Genomic DNA, 22,162 nt, shown 5'->3' on the forward strand with positions numbered 1-22,162 from the left:
AAACTTTTTATAGCATTGCTCATCATGCTTAGGTTTTCTATATAATTATAATTATTTTGATAGAACATAATTATTTTCAGATTTGTATCTCTATCAAAATTTTTATACACATAAATAAATTTTTATATTTTTTTAGCAAACTCATTCTTTTCATGTAACAAATATCTGCAGTACCATGATTATTTTTTTCTCTTTAATTAAAGCATTATAATAATAGATTGACTAAAACTACGTCAAGCTGCATAAAGCTTAGTGAATTTAATGCCATAAGCATGATTCTCTCTAGTCCTCGAGAATTGATTTGCGCGAAAACAGCGCGTGGTACACTAAATCTGCAGAGATATCACTCTGAACACACTCAAATTAACCGTGTGGAATTAATTTACGGGCTTTATTGGAACATTGTACAAATTTCATACTTTTCCAGTCGTAAACTTTCGACTGTGTGTATTCTCGAAAATTAGTTCACACAATACAACCGATATATGGACAATACATTGATATTGTTCGAGATCGCGCAAATTAAATACGGAATATGCTATCAATGTTCCAGGAATCATTCGTTCGCTGAAAGCTTATGTCGTCTTTATAATTCTCTCATTTCAATAATACAAATGTACTGAATACATATATATATATATATATCCACTCATCCATAAAGTTAATTAAATCGCAATAATGAATGGGGTCTGTATATAAAGGAAATAATGCTATTCGAGAGAAGCCGAATGAATCGAATATTAATTTGTGAAATTGAATGATTGAATGATCAAATAGGGGGATGAAGGAATTAATTTAGATAGACGTGGATAAATTTATTCAATTCATGGAACATGGAAGCCATAGGCGACCCATAAAATAATAAGCCATCAAATAGAGGATCCAATATATGAAGAACTCGTGTCGAAAATCCTGTTCTCGCCAATCTGATGGACGATGAAAAATATGTGAAGTTAATTAAAAAATATCCCATGAATATAACGCACAAATTATCCTGCATAAAGTAACTCGTTATCCGCACTCGTCCCTCTCTTTCTCTCGCGAGAGACATTAACCTGCAGAATGCTGAAAAATTGCCTTGGTCGCAGCAGTGGCGTACACACCGTCCGTAATTAATTCATCGCGATATCGCGCGAGAGGAGAACTCTCGCATTACCCATGAGGTATCCCGCGAATATTCCAGCCGGCTTGTTGACGGATGTGCATGCGACGCAACCTGGGGAGTGAGAGCGTGGATTTCGTTCGTCAGTCTGGAAAGCGCCGAGAAAAGCGCTTCCACGCTTTCTCATCGCATGCAACCACTCTTCCGTTCTCTCATCCTTACACTTCACTCTTCCGTCTTGTCGGCCCGTGTACATGCGGTCCGGGCGAAGGGTGTGAGCGACAAAATTACGTCGCTCAGCGGAATACTATTAAGTGGGGGTAACGGAATAGAACGAGTACCATGGGTGATGGATGACCTTAATTTCGCTATGATTACCGGCGGCTCGGGAATTTGTATGAAAATCGCTTGGGGCCTCTTCTTTCACACTATCCTCCTCTTCACGCCTTCGATCACTCTCCCCGACTTCTTCTCTCTACTCCGTTCCCGCATCTCTCGTACTTTTTTCTTTTTTTTCTTGCAATTGCCACCACCATTTCTAGATTAATACCCTTTCGTTCTAATTTTGTGTTCCGCGGTAGACGGCTTCCATTGAATCGTACACGTCTTTCAGAAAAATGAGAAATTACATCGATATTTAATGACGTAGATTAACAGTTCGGTTAGCAGTTTGTTGCGTGACAGCGATCGAAGGATTAAGGAAAAAGAAAGAAAGAAAGAAAATTATTTCCTGCCAGGAAAATACTAGGGAAGGAAGATAGGATAAACTTCAGCAGTCCGTTAATTAAAACTAACATTTTGCTCAACAGTTAGTAATGATTAGAACATTTTTTAATTATTCCAGGATTAAAATATAAATAAACACAAAAGCTTTTTTATTGAACTCGTTGCCAGTACATATTTTATGTAATTTATTATATTCTATATAAAATACATAGAAAGATATAAATTGTGAATTTAACAAACGGAAAATGCAAAACGTGCTTTAATTATGGTTTATTATATATATTATTATATTTGAGTTATACAGGGTGTCCTAAAACTGAATAAATATTATAAAGACAGATTCTTTATAACATTTTAAGACAAAAGGTTTGATACGAAAACGTCGAGGCTAAGATAGCTTTCAAATAGGAAGAGTTTAAAAATTACGAATGACAGGACTAGAATTTCGCACGATCAAGAATAGCAAGATAGTATGGAGGTGCTTTTGGCAACAATAAAATTCAACTTTCACAGTGACTGTCTTGCCGTTCCTGAGCGAAATTCTAGCCCTGTTATTCATAATTTTTAAACAAATGCTCGCAGCGTTCTTCTTATTTGAAAACTATCATAACTTCGGCATTTTTGTATTAGACTTTTCATCTTAAAATATTACAAAGAATGTCTTTAAAATGTTTATCAGTTTTAGGATATCCTGTAGGTATATCTAACATTATGAAGACCATAAGCGCGAGAATGTTCGATTGGTGATAAACTCTAGCCGACGTAAAATGGGATTATCTTACGCGTTACATATAGTTTAAGTTTTTAGCATAGTCACATAATGCGCGAAGATAAATTTTCTTCAAGACTTTCAGAAAATAATGTTGAAGCGTTTTAATTTTCTTGCAAAACTTTCACGCGAAAAACATTACGAAATTTTCATTTGTTAAAGTACTCTCTTTTCATCTATTCACCTATCGTTGCAAGCATTTGTTTAAAACGAATATGGACGTGCTCGCAGAAAATTTACACACACTAGAAAACCGAGTTTGAAAAATTACTTGCGATGTATTGGGAATACTATATATATACTCTGTAGGGTAAATAGACATTGGCCATTGAAATACTAACTTTAAAAAATACATTTTTTAATTACATCATTGCGTGTGTATGTAAAATTTCTCAGCATTTACATTTAATAATAAAAAAAGCTTTCAAGCGAATGTAAGTTTGTCAGATAACGATATCGATTTTATTTCTCAATCTGTATAGTTTATTTCATGTATACTCTTAAAAGGACACAGTACCCACAGGCTGCTACGTCGTATAACGATTATTCCTGTTCAAAGAGTTCATCTCCTTTCGCGGAAGCCGTAGCTCGGCGAGCGAGGATATTATACTCGAGGGCTAAGGTTTAAGTAGCTTCATAAATTACGCTACTTTTACGGTAGGATCACCTAATCCGCGCTAGGAGCGGTTTCGGCGAAAAGCGAACTTCGCTCCAACCAAGGTCCGGAATTTATATCTCTGCGACGTCTCGAACGCAAAGTGACACTGTGCGTTAGACGAAGCAAGTTTCACGTCATGAAAAAGTAGACCGATTTATTTAAATTAAGGCCGTTTTAGAGAGGTGCGTTTCGTTGCGAAATTACAAGAGGGATAAACGAACATCGCACGCTATTCTCATAGTTATATAAGTTTGAACCTGGGGTGGTCAATCTTTTTGTCTCGCACGCTATTATGGTTTAAAATCTTTGGTGTGCCATTCTGCTATAGAATTTACCCTCCGCTAAGGTTTTTAAAGCAGGGTTGGTAAAAGAAAATGTTCTTTTTTAAACATAATATTGTATTATCTTTTTAAATATATTTTCAATATTTTTCAAATAATATTAAAAGAAACATGCTTAAAACATGTTTAAAATATGTTTTTTATCAATCCTATTTTAAAATCACCATTGCTATTTTAATTGTTAGTTTTTGTAGATAAATTACATATATATGAAAAATACGTAAAGTATAATCCGGCTTTTATGATGATAAAAACTTGTTAAAAATTGCCAATTACATTTTTTCAGAATTTTTTCAGATTTTAATATAATTCGGATCAATGAAAAATTTGTTCTTTTTCTCAAAGATTTCTACGAAGATTTAACGAAGAATTAAAATTCATGTTGCCAGCTGAGGGTTAAGTAAAAGAAAAGACAGTCCAAATCTTAAGTTATACTTCCTTTTCTTGCATAGAAAGCTAAAAAACTTGTGCTGTTTAACAAAATTTATTTCTTCTACTGTGTCCTTTTTTTACATTTGTTTTAAAATAAATCAAAATATTAATCAAAAATTGTACATATTTTGTTCATTCTTGCTCTTAAAGTATTATTCTAACTTTGTTTTGTCTCTAGAAAATTATCTGATAGCCAATCAATAAAACTCATGTAATGAAAACAGAGCAATAAAATATCAGTCTAGTGCCTTTAGAACGAAAACAAACCCAACCAAAAAGCACAAGTAAGAAAATAGATTTTAGTGGAGTACGGTTACTATTTTTTAGATCGTGATCCGATTTATGTTTACAACGCTCGTGAACATCATTTGTTTTTCTTTAAAATTTGATAAATAATGAGGATGAAATGATTATTGAGTTTGTGAGTGTGATTCGATCCGCGATTTTACTGTTACTTTTCGAATTCTAAATTTTTTCTTCATAGGCCATTGAGAATGCCTTTATGTATCACTAGCATGCATGTCGCAGGTGGTCCGTTTCCCTAAACATTAAAAAATTATACTTAAATTTTTCCACACACACATAACTAAATTACAATATTTTAAATTATAAATGAAGACACTTTGTATTTCTTTAAAATTTCTGATAAAAAAATTGTCTCGTGAAGACGAGCTTTTAAAATCAAACGTACATATGTTTGTCACGATTTTCTCTGCTCGCACGAGAAGACGCCGCGTATGCACGTAAGATTGTCATAACTCACGCGTCGTATCACGATGCCACGGAGATAACATGATTACATATGTACATCACGTTCGCGACTAGAATATCAGACAGTACAATTCCTCCCCAAAATTCGACGTTTCGCTCTCGAGGTGCGCTTCTAACGCCGCTTGCTTACCGCGCCAAATTGTAATAATGTATGCCGAGCACACTTTGTGAATTGTTTGCCCGCGCTATGTACACTTATCAAATTAGACACTCGCTGATAAATCCAACACGAGCGTTTGGTAGCTGCGCGACGTTCGTTACGCGTGGCATAAATGATACACGCACAGTAAACGTGGCGTACAACGCTGAACACTTATGCGTTTAACGTATACCTCAAACAAGCTATCTCCCCCGTGATAAGAACATCGTGAAATTTAATTTCGCTCAAGGAGGAAGGTAAATGAAGCCAGTATTCGTGGTGCTTTAAAGTCTTCGGTTTAATTAATAATCATTATTAGTAACCGTGATATATACCTTGAATTAATGCTGCGAGTGAGCCATTAATTTGAAAAGTAACCGCTCCAAGGCTAATACAAAAAATTAAGTTCCACGCTGCAGCGTTAATTCAAGTACATTTGAAAAAATACACTTTATAAAATTTATAGTTTTGAGTATAAGTATTATAATATGTTTTCTTCCAAATTAGGTATTCTCTCAAAAGAATACTAGAAATAATAGAAGCTAAAGAAAGGAAATATTGAAATTATTATAAAAAATAAGTATAAGTAAAGTCCCTTTTAATGAAACTGTTTTTTAAATTAATTTTTTATTAAATATAGGACGTTTACATCAATTTTTAAGTGCTTTATTCTTATGGTCAATCTATATTCAATCTATATTTCATATTTTTTTCTCTTTAGATTTTTCGGATTAGTCTCGGATTTGCGAGGCTGTTCATAACTCGTATCGAGAGAAAAACGGCTGAGAATTACCGCAATTTTGCTCCTGAGCGAACAATGGACGATGCGCCTAAGCTTCGTTCCTACATAGAGGACAACGAACGGTTTTTATCAGGCGCCGGCCAATTGATCTGTGCGCTTCTGGAAATAATGCGGCTGTGCGGTTATCGTCGGCGTGATTTTACGATCGACTGGCGCGGACGAGACAATGGCCTCCCGTTATTTATTAGCTCGAATTTCCGCGCATTATGCGCCATCGAATCTATCTGCATCGCGGCGTACGTGATTGGCCCACGGTTTATGCACGAGTTAGGTGGCCTTTCAATACTAAAATAAATCATTAGCATGCGCGAGTGCGAGCCCGCAGCCGGCTATTATGGTTAAATAATCGTGTTATTGTAACTGATGGTGCACAGTGCAATCCTAAAAACTATATTATCCAATTGCGGATAGATTAATCGCAATCTTGGTAGAAATATATGCAGTTTTCTTAGACACTCGTTCAATTGTTGCCTAATGTTACTGTATTCTCATTAGTTATAACAATACTTGGAATTGGATAAGAATTTGATAAAGTTTTATTCAGTAATTGTAGCAGTTTTCCTGAAAAAAATATATGCAACCTTCCCAGTTATTGTCTAATATTAATAGATTATTATTAGTTAAAATATTGCGTTGTCTTTTTATTATTTTATTTTTGTTCAGTAAATGGATTCGGATTTTGCGCATCTTTTGTGTGCAATAACTGCAGATAAAGTGTTACATCTAGATTGGGATTCTAAATTAGTTTTATTCCCAGTTTTACTAGACAAAATTAATATAATTGTCTGATATATCTGCTGAAAAAAATGCATGTAATTTCTATTGGAGACGGTTCCATCGCGTTTCTGTCATTCGAAATTTCTTTCCTAAAATCTTGATAGAAAAGAAAGAATCATTGGAATAAAGCGAAATAAATTTGCGAAGCGTCCGCACAATTCCATTGTGGCAATGGATAATTTCACGTCGACGACATCGAGAGCAATATCTGCGGAGAACGTGAAAAGAACCGTATAATCCTTATTCCATATTAAGATCACGAAACGTCGCTTAACACGTCTGCCTTTTTCTCAGTTTTCTCCTGTCCGCTCAAAGAATTTACATGAGCCAGCACCTGGCTTTTATGTTACGTTAAACATATCTAATACTTCTAACACATTAATAATTTTTAAATTCTAAAAGATGACTAATCTCAAAAGTTTAATGGAGATCGTTAAATCGTAACATTCGTGTCTCCGATTGCGATTTAATGAAATCGAGCGACAATTAGTGAAGCTCGAAGAGCCTCCGACTACATCATTGTTCCTTCTCTCGCTTCAAATCGACTAGCCGCCAGCTTTACCGCTCGTTCCTGCATCCGTCTTTCGTCTACGGACTAGTCAGGACGGGGGAGGGAATAGTCTTGTTTTCAGAAAACTTCAGATCCAATTCACCAACTTTCCACATTACGACAATGCCGTTCGAGCTCGAGGACGCGTGGAGTAGTCTTTCATTCGTTCCAGGGTAAATGAAACTGCCGCTGAGAGTAGTAGGAGCCAGAAAGACGTTCCGTGCTGGACAGAAAGGAGAACGCGAATCACCTCTCTCCCCTCAACTTTACCGCTGATTACACGTTCCGTTACTGAGTAGAATTCGTCTCGCCAGAAATAAATTAGTTAATGGATCTTCTCCGTTCCGGTGCACCGCAGAAGCCGCGCGACAGCAACTTTTTGCGATTACAGAAGAAGCAAAGATAGGAAACCTATGTTCCTAACAGACAAGATGATTAAAACTGCTAATTTTGAATTTATTCGAAATTGTCGGAATAAGAATCAATGCCTATCACTAATTAAATTCAGCGTAGTTGTATATTTTATTCATGAAAAGTTCAATGCTCTGTTTGGAAGACAGAAAGAGATTTTTCCAAAATGAAGGAAGGTCCGAAGAAAACTTTTCATTAAGTAAATGCAATTTATTATTCTAGCAATTTAAGAAGAGAAAGAATTTAATTTTTTTACCTGATCCTATGAGGCACTCTTATGATTGCTCGCTTGTGGAATGTAAAAATGAATTGTTTAATCCTTTGAAATGGAATGGTATGACGCTACGTGTTTTATATGATCAGATTTCAGCTAAAGTTTTTTTTATGCAAAGCTTAAAATATTATCTAAGTTTTACAATATAATGTAGTGTAGAATTTTTATTAATTCACTTGTATTTTTTCATTTCGATGATTTTATTTATTTATAAACATTAACTATTTTACAAGACAAAGAAACTTAATAACAAGATATATTAAGAACAATAATATTTGTGGGTTATGGCCACATATTTTCTTATATTAACGATAAGCGCTATCATCGATTACAGTACTTAAACGATTAATTTGGTGCTCGTAAACTGAACACATACAAGCCTCTGTAAATAATATTTATTCGTGAAAAATGCTTAAAATTCACATTAGAGAACGTATTAGAGTTTCACGTTACAACAATTTATTACAAACTGGAATTTGTGCCTCATTAATGAAAAGTGAAATTACTCCGGTTCAATCTAGCGTGTAGCCGAAGTTTCACGTGCGATCGCGCAAAAATACACACCTGCGAGTCATATCGGGTCACATCGAAAGCCAGAAATGGTAAGCTTCTCGCTTATCCATACTCGTTTGCACCACCAGCGTGCGATTTGTGTCCCATAGATCGCCAGATTAACGGGGTACCGATCGATGGGACACATTCGCATCCGTAGGCTCAGCCGTCGTGTCGATTTTCGAGGATTCGACGAGGGTGGATCTGCGCACTCCATCCCTCTAACCGGTGCACGTTGCCGCGCCCGGAATCGTTCTGATCGTTAGAAATTTGATTTCACGCTCGCCGCATCCATAACATTCTCCCTGCGCGAACGCGAACAACGCCGACGATAGTAATGGTACATGGAAAATAGGCTTTTGTGCCGAATGTATTGGGTGGAACGTGAAATTTGATCGAGATTATCATCGCATATAATTTTAATCGAAAAATTAGAAGGCAAGAATGGGGTTATTCCGCTTTAAACGAATGACAATAACAAATAAATAATTTTTCCATGTTTATTTTTTTATAATTAATTTACGTTATAATATCGATATATGATAGGAAATATTGACAATTTTGAGAAAGAAAGTTGCGATATATAGAACGCGATCTTCTATCATCTTTCTTATATCCATCTAAACATCGACATCGTAAAGAGATACGAGATGGAAACACGTAAATGGTTTATATCATTGCACGTAAAAAAGATGATAGATATTTTTTTTTTTTACGTGACACCTAGTATGTGTATGCGCATGTACCGTTCCCTCGTACTCTCATTTTCCGTTACTCTCGCATCTACCTGATGTAACGGGTGTAGTCCCAACGCGAAATAACTCGCATAAATCACCGATGGTTACGTAGATACATTTCCACTGGCGGCAATGTTTTAATAAAACCAGGGGCCCAATTATTCAACTCGGCGACCTCAGTTTGCGTCCTCAAATGACCCGTGTACACGTACTGAAATCTCTTACTTTTAACCAAATATACGGCTGTTTTGCTATTTTATATTTTATTCAAAAGGGAAGGGTTAGACCCATTTGTCACTTTTATTTCTATCGTTGCGATGGTATTTTGGCATTTTCGATAAAAACGATCGGCAAGCATCGTGACAAATAGCCGTCATTTCTTTTCGCAGCCGAAGCCGCGGATCACGTTACGGTTGTTTGAACAGCCGTTAGGCGTTAAAAATAGCGTGTACTCAAAGTTTTCCGTTTGCTCTCTCGATCCCCTGCCATCTCCTTCACAAATCTCGTTATCTTCGTGATAATCTGTAGTCACATAAGCCGCTAACGTCAATCAGAGAAGATGGAGAAATGGTTTCGAGAACAGCGACGTTGACAAACATCACGCGTACCATTTTCGAGCATTACCTCCCAGTGCGAGGCGTACGTCAAAAACACACATGAAACTTTGATACAAGCCTGACAGCTTCCGGTCACGAAATCCAGGGGTGGATACGCGAGGATCTGAAATCCAAGCGGCGTACGTTTCGTCGTTATGAACGAAAAGAGCAGGAGTCAGAGCACCGGAGTATGAAGAGAAGTAAAGTGAAAAAAGTTTTCACCGCTCCCTTCTCAACCCTTTTTGCTCTTCTCGCCACTCTCGTTATTCTTTTAAGACCCACGTACAGCAGATCGTTTCCGTGAGGAAGAAGAAAATCCACCTTGTTGATTTATTCGACGAAAGAGCTATAAGAAAATTATGTGGATCTTAACGTAGTCCGGTCAATTGCATTTTTTTCTTTGTGGACTGATCAAAGTCAAATCTCTGATGGAATATTTCTTCGTTCGAGAAATGTAGTTTTATCGGTTGTATTTTTTTAAGCAACTCGAGGTCGTCAAGACGTTAGAGTGGGATGGAGGGGGGTGAGACGAGATAGCGTCGAGTAATTCTTGATTACTGGAAAATAAAAAGGACTGCGAAGTACTTATTTCTTAACGAAAGCTAATTGTCGGATATATATTTGCGTAATTTACATTTTAAGAGTGGAGAGAGTGCTCGTTAAAGTCTATTGCGTAAATGCAATTGGAGCCGAAGTAAATAAGAATCTCGACTAGCCAATTGTCACGGTTCAGTGAATCGAAGCTCGTGATTTAAAAGCCGAGGTGATCAACTTAACGACGACAGTCGCTCGTGACTTCACAATTTCAACGAAATTACTGTAATGTCTGTTTCACTGCTATTTAAACGTCGGATTTATCCTTCGCTGCCTGATTAATCCTTCGTTATATCACTCGATTTTGGAATATGGCTTACCGTTCTCTCGTCGAGACGTACTACTTAAAATGCGTTTATTTTTTCTAGTATAAAAACACATTTTCAAATATCGTAATAATATTATGTAATATATATGTAAATCATATCTCATATCTGTTTATATTATAAACATCAAGGATACATTTTTTTTAAGTATAATTTTTTATAATATAACTTTCACTGCTTTATTGTAACTATATAGTTTCTCTCTTTTATTTATCAATTTATAATTCTAATGTCGGATGATAACATTTATTATTATTATGCAATTAACTTTTAGTACATGATGATTTTTTGGTCCTTTACTGCATGATGGGTCATTTGTGTTCTGGATTAATTTTCGTCACTTTTAATAAATAAATATATAAAAGTTAATAATATTTTTTACATATTTTTACTTTAATATCTTTAGAAAGTATATCTGCAGGTTGTATATTTAAAAAAATGTATAAATATTATATATAACTAATTATTTGGTACTCTTATATTTTATATAATATTTCGAAGAAAAGAAATGTGCCGGACACGAATGACCCAATCGTGTGTACTATAAGGATAAAGGTAAGTATAAGATTAACGAAGTGGATAAAACAATAGACGCAATTTTATTACGGTTTCGCTACAGCAGTTGTGAAAGCACGGACTGTGCCCTTTATCGATTTTCCATCCTGCAGAGGTCAGTGTACCTTTAAAACTTTATCGGCCACTTATACCGCTGTTTTATCGTTTTTCCAAGAAAATCATTAAATACAGAATAAATTCTACCGACGTAACGTATGTCAAAGGTAGTGCAAAACACATTCGTTGAGAATGTGGTTCTTGGCTGCGGATAGAGCTAGTAACTTATTCTACTTTCAGTGAAACTAACATTTTCATTCCTACGGTGATTCCACGAAATGTCGAGGATGAATAATTTTTCATGCTTCCGTGGCGAAAACGAGACACGCGCAGAAAAAAAATGTAGTAAATATTTTACATAAGTTACGTAAATTTTACTAAAAAATGTCAAAATTCCGGACAATAATAAAGTTATGTATAAAATAAAATATTTATCACACAACTATACGTATACTGTATTATAAATAACATCACATACATATATCTACATGCATATACTGTTTCAATAAGAATCATTTACGATATTATCTTAGATAATTTGACTGCAAAAATTTTAAGAATTTACCCATTTAGACTCCTCACGTCTAGCAATGAATTCTAATCGACAGAGGAATAATAGATTACTGATGAAATATCTAATATTAATCAATAAATAATAATCTTTCACTCTAGCTACGTTTTTTTATTAGACGCAAGGTTAAAATTAGAAAAAATAGATTCTTTGGGAAAAGATGTTTTAATAAAAGGTTACTAATTAATAACTAAACTATATTATTTAAAAAGAAGATTTTTCTAGTCTATATCTTTACTCAGTTTGTCAAATAAGTCAAATTTATTTCGGATAACGACAATACAAGTACAATCTGATGGGAAAATCAACTGAATCGCAGTCCATGCAGTCAGAAATCAGTTGACATTTTTGAATGCACCGCTTGGAGAGTCGAGATTAAAGTGTTCCCTGTCGTACGAACTCAGCCGTTCGAAAACGAATTACAGTACGCTTGCGCGTATTGCAGTAAATGGATTTATCTCTCAGTCTGGCTTTGCTATTGACGCATCGTCAGCAAACATTATTTTAGATTAAGCCGATTTGTTTTACTTAAACCCGTTAAACGGGGGGCCTCCTATCTGAATTAAAAAGATAATTGAATTTTTCAATTTATATGATACTATTCTGTCGTGAGGTATTGTGTAATCTTTTATAAATTTTATAGAGTCGATTCGATAATGAGTTGAATCCAAGTCTCTTGACTGTCACAATTTATTCAGATTTTACACAGAGAAGGAAGGAAAAACATAATACATTATAAATCAGCAGTTTTCTCGAGCTTTTCCCGCGATAATGACGACGATAATGCGATTTCGATCACTATTGTCCAAGGCATCACGGTATTTGCTAACCGCCACGCTGACTTGCGCCGCGTCACTCTCGGTTGTATCTGCGAGGAAACGTTCCTCACTTTTGCCCTCGGGATTGCGTCGGTTTACATTTAAATTTATAATCCGTCCCTCAGAACGACGGGACCCCGTCCGAATGCCCGCAGTAAATTGATTTGCAGTATAACTCCGTTCCCTCTCCGCCGTCGGAGGGGTTCGCACCTCGTCGGTGGAAAGATGGTACAGCATGAAAAAGACATGGAAAGCTGTGCAAGCAGAATGGCGAATGGCGAAACGTCGGGGTGGTGGAAACGGCGGATGACGGGTTTGAGGAGGGAGGAAATGTAAAATACGAGATGGTCTGGGCGCAGTAAGCGATTTCCGGTTGACTGACTGACATCGGTAAGCTTGGCTCTGCCTCCGGGCAACCTTCTCACCGTCTAGTCGGTTTTCCTTCGCGTTCTCTCGAGCTACCCACAAGCGGACGTTGTATATATAGGGATGCACGTGTGTTTGTTATGTACAGACAACGTGTACAAACTGTACACAGGGCCAGGATTCTCGCTACTCCGTTTTCCACTCGGAGGCTCGACCGCGATTAAGGTACTCCGCGACAAGACGCGCCAAATTGCACGGTATTTCGAGGAGACGGTACTAAGGACTCACCATCCACATTACCCGACAGCGATTTCGATAAGAACCCATCCTTCCGACGAAGTGGCGTGTACACTTGTCGAGATTCTTTTATGCGTTATGTCAACGGTCTGAACTAATGATGTTATCGACATTTAAAGGTTCCATCATATGTTATCAAATACAATGAAACTCTTGTCGCTTTAGTTATGACGTCAACTTTATTAGACTTAAACAATTGTGGGTTTTTTTCATTTATGACAAAAAATGTTTGGTTAGATTAATTGGAATTCTCATTGAAAATGAACGAATTAGAATTTTGTGGTCAATGCTATGAATTCTAGTTGAAATAATCGGAATTCTGATAAATATAGTCAGAATCTTTTCGTCCGAATATTTTTTTTAGTGTGTTTGATATTTAATAATTCAGTTATTATTTATGACAAATTATAAATATGTGAAAAGGATGATTTTACTGAAATATCTAAAGCTAGATAACACAATTCTGAAAATAATTTTGTTAAACCATCAAAATAATTATGTAGAAAATTCAAGTATGGTGAGTAATGCTACAAACAGTTTTGATGTTCTAGCAACTAGCTCGAACTAATTATTTTAATAGTCCAGCACAAAATTATTTTCGAATCGAGTTTTTTAAGCTATTTTAGCAAAATATTTCTTTTTATGTAAATATTTATAAATAATATAAATATTTATATTGTTGAATACAAATATAAATATTTGACGTACGATTTAACTTATGCATTAATCGCGGAAAAAACAAAATGAAAGCCATATCGATTGAAAATATTATTAATTATGCAGTTATCCATTATAAATGACGATATTAATAAAATTTATTGTCGATCGAATAAAATTCTCTCTGAAATTTCTGTTAACTGATCGAGTATACTTACAGACCGTTGAGATTCTGTATGTCATTGCAGATGCAATCGTGACTTCGAAGTTTCCACGCAGCGCGAGGTCTGTCTGTTTCGCATTATACTGCCAAGAAGCACGGTCCGCGAGTTTCCGTTTTATACCCCAGTGAGCCAGCGCGATTATAAGGGACTCTGGGAGACAGGGCCGTCCTAAATTGCACTCGAGTGTTTCGTAACTCTCCTCGACGTTGTAACGATATTCTCTCCAGATGTAGTCCAAAAACCCTGTGCGCTCTGGGAGAAATCTCGCTCCTGTATACCACCCAACGAGATACTACTTCCATATATATATGTACGTAAGATAATTCTTATTAACGAGAAGAAAGACGAGAGCTGAGAATTTTCGTATCGCGTGTTCTCATGCTCGCAATATATATCCAAGAAACGTGCACGCGATGAAACTTGCGATGCTATCATCACGTGACTATCGCGAAAAGAAATACAAAGTGTAACGGAACCTTGAAGGAAATCACGTAGCATAAAAGTTAATTATTTGATTGGCAAATTACCGTTTCTTTATGCTATTCGTTAAAAATTAATTCTCTTTCTCTTTGCTCTTAAATTATAATTTTGATTTTCAACACAAAGAAGCGAAAAAGACCATATTTCTTGTCAATTTAACTTATTTCATATTTCAACTTCAGTTTAAAACATTGTATCAAGACTGACAAATAATCAGCGCGCAATTTGCTTGAATCGGAAATTGTAAGATTTATGCAAAAAATATTATCAGGTATCAACATCCGATTTAATCGAATATGGCCTTTTTTGCCCATTTATGTTTGACATTTCTTAGTCGAACTTTACTATTTTTTATTTTGATAGTTCTATCAATTGTTGTATGTAGAATATTCTTTTATCTTCGGGAAAAAAAAGACTATTCGGATGCGAAGAAATCTGGTCCTCTTCTACATCTCATAAAACGGTGGTAGTTGATTCACAAACCGAAAAACTAGAATGGTCGGACGTCGGCCCTTGAGAAATCGTTTCGATCTTTTGGTCACGGGCTCAGTTCCTCGTACAGAGAACGGGATGAACGAATTGGACAAGAGCGAGAAGAGAGAGAGAGAGAGAGAGAGAGAGAGAGAGAGAGAGAGAGAGAGAGAGAGAGAGCAGGGTTGCTCCGCTGCATGAGAGAAAATCGCGCGAAATAAAAGCATCCAATTTCCTGTGAATCGTCCGTCGGATCTCTCGGCGGACTTCCTCCTCGCTCTTCCTCTCACCGCGGCGTCCGATCTGTGTGGCGCGAGAAGAAAGAACGTGGAGGGTCGGTTCATGTTTTTCACAGCCGGACACGAGATGCCAAATGCAGTCGGCGAAACGTGAAGCGCCAAGGATCGCGAGTCGAGGGTATAGGGTGACTCGCTGAACGGCGTGAAGAGCGTGGCGACGCCAAAAGAGCGTCTTTATTCTGACGCAATCCTGGCATTTCAATTATTTATATCGCGCTATCAACAGCACAATGTGAAATCTCCGTGATATATCTCTCTCGTTTCTGCTTTTGTAAATCGGTTTTCTTACAAATTTCCCTTATTTGTTTCTACTTTCTTTGAATATTTGTACGGAGCGGAAGCTGTTACTATTTCGGAAATAAAACATACATGCAAATAAAATCAAATGGAGATCAAATTGAAGATCACGATTGGATCTGACGATTGGATTCGCGACTCGTCGAAGTTCGCAAGTAATTAGTTCACAAGTGTACTCACTATCAACTGATATTGATAATTTTTTAAGTCCAGAACGTTATCGTATGTACAAATTTGACGTGTAAGTAAGCAAGATCATTAAGCGCTCTGCTTTCAGTGATTAGCAGGGAATTTAATCTGCTTTGCTAAAAATTGAGACAAGCGAGGACAAACTTTTAAAAATTCAATCTGTTATATGTCAATTTAGATTTCCTAGCGGTCAATATTATAACAGAGTGTAATGAGTAATTTTAATTTTTAAGAAGTTTTGTGTTGAGAAGTTATGAGAGGACAATTAGATAATATACTTTTTATATTAAGATTGAATTATAATAATTTGATGATTATTCTTTCTTTTCTTTTAAGTTACTAATTAGGATGTTTTTAGTAAAGATTTTTTTTATCACAAGATCTTTATAAAGATATTTAGATTATAAATATTTTGTCAAAAGTTGTGAAATGTATGAAAATCTTGTGTTATATTAATTAAGAGCGACCTGTGTTTCCTCGATAAAATTTACGTATCGATAGAAGTACTATCGCTGAATATCAATAGCGTTCTAGTACTAAAATATTACAAATATTTGTTGTCTTATCTAAAGAATTGTGACCGATTCATTAAGAATTCCAACAGCAATGGAGGCAGTCGCTATGAGTAACCATGTTTACTTCTCCCTCAAGTCTTTATATAATACCAAGACAGCTTGCTTGTGCAATACCGACAAAGCATTGTACACCTCAAATAATAAAGACAACAGCTGCGGACCTGAATGCAAGAACCGCAAACTCCCCGCTGGATTGCTGATACGGCGTGACGTTCTCTTATTTGCATCGCATAATTGACAATACCGCTACTCGTCAGATATTCTCTGCTCCTTTGCTCTTCCTCGTTGATTCCTATTCCTCTTCGCGCCTTTTGCAGTTCTAACGATCCCCGATATCTTTTCTCCTCTGACAATATACTTCATGCTCGCCTGTCTCTCCATGTTGCATGTCTAACGAGTGAAGGAGAAAGCTTCTTATCGAATCGCACAGCGGATACGTATCTCCGGTGCGATTTAAAGTTCTCGAGCGAACGTGGAAAAAGAGCTGAAGTAGACTCGCGTAAGTCGCATCAAAAATGAATATCTTTCTTCCTGGGACAGGAAAGACGGGCTAAAAGTAACGAGCCCATCTTCCCAAACCTCATGGTGCTTCAATTATTTATGACGTCTTGTTGATACTATCCTACACTAGTCAGTTACGCTTTTCATTGTTCTCTCTACACTACTTACCGACTTATCCTCTTTTTCTTCCTTATTTTTGAAATATTAAGTTGTGCCTTGACGGTTTTCTAACTTTCGCATCGAATAGACATATATTTTGTATAAAGTATATCAAAGTTTGTAATCTTACATATGAAATGATCAATGAAATGATTATTAATCCCGAAGTTGACGGTGAGTCTATTGGACCCATTCAATTATATCCCTCCGGAGTTGAAGGTGATCCGTTAAGGACTCACTAATTATATTCTTTATGTTACATTTGCAAATTTGAATAATTGTTAACATACACAATATTTAATTTATTAGATATACATACATATATTTAACGATTATAGATGTGAACAATCAACGATCATTCATTCACTATTGGTTTTTATAATTTATAATCAATTGTATTAATTAACAGAATATGTACTTATATGTACTCTCAGTGCGATTGACTCAATTTTCAACTGAATTTTATTAACAAGGATTACTAATTACGACTACTAAACACAATGAAGTTGATAACTAATTACAAGAGAATAGGGATTACTGTATTGTTATTGCAAACGAACGAAGAATCACCACCATCATTTATATCAGCGTAATTATAATTTTAGAATTACGTGTATCACAGAAACTTATTTTGCGCAATTATAATAGAATTATGTGTATCCAACCGTTAGAAACTTAATTTATTGCGTTAATTTTTTAAATTTTGTAAACACTGAAGATGGCCTGACAAAAGATTGAAACGTCTGAATATTTAAATATATCATTTATTGGCTCGTAGCCCTTATTATTAGTTTATGTTTATTAAATAGGTAATTGTTATTAAAATAAACTTGATATTCAATAATTTTTATATGAGTTATGTAATTTTTAAAAAATTAATTAGTGCTTTTTAGTCAACATAAATTAAATAGGTCTCACGGGCCCAGCGTCAGTAACTATATTACAAATTTTGACGTTAACTTCGAAAGGTTAACGTGTCATATTTTACAATATATCTTAAAAATAAGTGGAATAATGACAGAAATTACAATTTATCCGTATAAACGCAAACCGGCTATTTGAAGTTTCTTTATTTGAAAAGCGTTGTTTTTCATAAAGGATGTTACAAGCAACCAAGTTCGTATTCTCTGCGAAACGTTAATGGTGTCGTAACTCGGATCAGAAGTTAGACCCGCACGGCCGGATTACGAGGAGATATATGTCCTTTCGGACACCAATGGAGTTCGAAGAGGATCGCGCGAGAGACGATCGGATCTGGCAACCCGTCGAAGCCTGCAAGCCGTAAGCAATTAATTCATAAGCGTACGCTCGACACAATAGTGAACTATGGTAGTACATATCCGTCTCTTCGCGCAACAATGCCACACGAGCATCCGCACGTTGCACGAATTGTATCAAGATTTGAATGAGCCAATACAGTGATAAAGGACCTGAGTCCCTAGGAGGCGAAAGGTATTACCACACGGGAATACACGTCTCCGTGATTGTCTCGTTGATATGTTAATTAACGTTATTGATGTTAAGCAAGACTGCTCCGAGTATTCAATATGACTATCTATAATCCTGTCGATGCAGAACGAGGTTGCGTTAACCGATTGTTTCGACAGTCAAATTGCATTATCCGGCAAAATGTAATTGATACGCACCGCACCAAATCTCCATGTCTGATAATGGATTTTCGTATGAAAATGGTTGGGTAATTGATTCAATTTTTAATTATCGCAGATCCTTCTAGCGACACCAGCAAATTGTTAAATGTCAACCTGTCAATCTCTTTGCAATTATCGTATATATTTTAACAGTATAATTCTTAAATTTTCTATCTATGCTGTTAGCATAGATAGAAAATTAAAGCCTGCTATTTCAGCATTATTATAAAGCATTAGATACACGCATAGGCGGAGGATTTTGTTTAAGGAGGAAAGCCAAATTTTAGAGACTTTTGAATCCGAGAGAGTAGTCAATTATTGGATTTATTTTATATTTTATATTATTATTTTAAAATAACAATATCACACATATTTAATTTAATAATTTACTTTTACTTTATTTTTCTTTTAAAATTGTAAACTGGAAAAACTTCAATTTATAATACAAAAAAATCTTTTTATAACTTTACTTCCTGCAATTATTTTTTTTTTCAAATTTAATTTCTTGTGAATACTCATTAAGCGTAATCCGTTTAAGCAGGTTTTTAATTGTTTTTGTTCTTTAAGTTTTAGAAAGAGTCACAGCTCTCGCTGCCCCTTCTTAGCTACGCCCATGGACGTAGGATCCAGTAAACACCAACTAACAGTAACATAACGCGCGTCAGTGTGATAATTTCCTACTCAACAGTGTAACTATTACGTACATGTGTATTATATTACATTTATTATTGAGTGAGAAATTATATTGTAATATTGATGTAATGTTATTGTCAGTGTTTACTAGAAAGATATATATATATATATCTTTCTAGTAAACACTAATAGTAACATTACACATAGTAATATATATATATACATATATATATATATACACAAAACAGTAATATACATATATATATTCTATGTAACTTCCCTGTTGGAGGCTCATCACCGTCGCAAAATTCTCTGAAATCTCGATAGGTAACAATTAACCAAGCGTAACATAGCGCATTTCCCGGTTTCCCTCTTACTAAGGTGAGCCGAGACGGCAAGTCTGATTGAATCACCATGTTTCCCTCGTTGCGTATTACGCGTTGCGTAACCATCCGATTCCATCTCGCTCATCCACCCCTCATGGGTTCTCTCATTTCGTCCCTACCCTGAGAATCCTAGTCGACGACGCCCCGGGAAAACGAATCCTTTGAAGTCGCCCGTAATCGAAGAAGTAATTTCAGCGCGACCCTCGCTGGCAATCGTTTTTCCCCGGTCGCATAGGATCGCGCATCTACCCTACGAAACGTTATTATCGGAAGCGCCCTGTCCTTGATAAAGACAATTAGCAGCATAATTCACGCAACAACTTTGTAAGTGAATTAAATAGAATTGATAAAAAAAATACGTATATGTATATAAATTTAGTAACAATTTTATATGTAATTATTTATATTAAAAATATGTAATTTATTACCTCTATTAGTTTTTCTCAAAGGCTTTAAAAGAATTAATATAAATAAATGTGTATATATATTTTTACATTAGAAAAAAAAGTTTGGCTTCATCGGCTATTATAATTTTAGCTGAAATAATCAGAATTCTGTTTGATATGATCAGAATCTTCTGGTTCGTTCATTTTTAACCATAAATTGTTCTCAGTGTAATTATATTACTTTTGGGAACTTTTGGACTTTGTGAACATTATAAAGCATTTATAGATAAAGGAATCTTAGTACAAAGAAGAAAATTAATATAAAATATATTTTTGTACTAAATAAAATTTTAATATTTATTTCACGTTAATAAACGTGTTTTTAGCGAATTTAATCATAAAGGAGGAGACTGCATCACACAAAATGCTTCGAAATTATCATGTCCTACAACGTCCATAATTTTCAAGGATAAATTTCAGAGATTTTAAGAGAAAATTCTGTCTATGTGGGGGAAGTTACTTGTGTAATTTCTAAAGATCTCTTAACATAAGTTGCAATCGTACATCGTAATTCGCAAACTTAGCAGCCAATCAGAAGAAGTCAATGCCAAAGTACCATTGACGCTTCTAATTAATTATCGTGTTTGCAAACTACATTTTGTAATTGCGACTTATGTAGAAGAGCCCTTAGAAATTACACAACTAACTTCTCAGATAGCAAACCAATCAAAATGATAACAAATAATGTAAGCTTGCCACTTAATTTGTTACCTGATTGTGTTTAACTTTTTGTCTTCGTTTAAAATATTCCTTAATTAAGACATAATATTCTACTTAAATAAAAGTGGACATATTCTTATCAATGCCATTTACACTTTTCTTCTCTGATCTCTTCTATCTTTTCTCATATCGCTAGCTCGCCGTTAAAATTAACACCGACATTTTCTCGGACGGAACCTAAATTCAATTTTACTTTACACAATCTAATTTAAGCAAAGTGAAACTCGTACTGTACGTAACGAAACTTAGTTAACATTAAACTTCGCGCACATATTGGATTCAAAATACGATTCCTACTAAATTCAATCTGGAATAGCAAGTACAAATCTTAACATCACGGAGAATAAAATCAAATTCGCGGCACGTAAACCGAAGTTGAGCGTAGATGCCACTTCGTAAAGTAAACGATCTCAAAATGAAAGGCTTTCCCTTTCTTGCCTCAAGAGACTGAGAATCACGCTTATTTCCGAGATCAACAAAACAAAATTTTAATACGTAATTGTAAATAAATGCAAAGTCCACGATGAATATGCGAATAAAAACAAATGTTACCCTGACGAAGGCGATGCCCTCGGAAACAATTTGAATATTCCGGACTCAGGGATAGCAGTGAAAAATTCTTACCCGCGATTTCACAGTAAAATATGCATCTTTCCTAAAAAAAAAAAAAAAAAACTCCGCGAGACAAAATTCAATTCGTTGCAATGCTTAGCGAGAAAAATTCCACTACTTGGAGCGAGTTAAAAACTCGTGTGATGAGGTAGTCAGTTCGAAAATTGCCGAAATTAATTAGCGAGCGACAGGAAAGGGAGTATCAATTTGTGCACCCAGAACTAATGGACAGCTACTGAAAGGTCTCTCGTCTTTTTGTTATAGGTGCGAAGGCGGTTGGCTTCAACTCGAGGGCAGTGCTCGCGTTTGCGGTCGCAACCAACGCTTCGACCGACCGGTCGTCCTCTTCTCGGACAAGCCGATCGCGACTCTACATATGCAGTGAGTACAGTACTTTCATCTCTTAATTTCCGTCACTGAACAGTTTTTGCATTGCCACTTTGTTAAGTTAAAAGCAATAAGTTCTCCATTCGAGCAAACCGCCCCAAATTATCATTAATTACTTTTTGTATTATAAAATATCTATACCAAGAGAATTTTCTACTTTATATATAAAATTCGAAATATTCAAAGCATTTATAATGGTACTTTAATGTTTCAAATAATATTATAAACAAAATGACTTTAAATAAATGATCTATTT

The 22,162-nt window shown here is 35.5% G+C and overlaps 1 protein-coding gene across 3 annotated transcripts in view; it reads left to right on the plus strand.

The window, feature by feature from the left end:
* The window catches only part of LOC108728164 (uncharacterized), a 273,603-nt gene that overhangs the window by 124,995 nt on the left and 126,446 nt on the right, over window positions 1–22,162 (plus strand). For all 3 annotated transcript variants that reach the window (XM_018456583.1, XM_018456584.1, XM_018456582.1), the window contains one exon: window positions 21,784–21,900. In XM_018456583.1, coding sequence (XP_018312085.1) covers window positions 21,784–21,900 — 117 coding nt within the window. The remainder of the gene's footprint in view (window positions 1–21,783; window positions 21,901–22,162) is intronic.

This window comes from Mycetomoellerius zeteki, unplaced genomic scaffold, assembly GCF_001594055.1.
Source record: "Mycetomoellerius zeteki isolate Tzet28-1 unplaced genomic scaffold, Tzet1.0 scaffold58, whole genome shotgun sequence".
NCBI classification, from domain to species: domain Eukaryota; kingdom Metazoa; phylum Arthropoda; class Insecta; order Hymenoptera; family Formicidae; genus Mycetomoellerius; species Mycetomoellerius zeteki.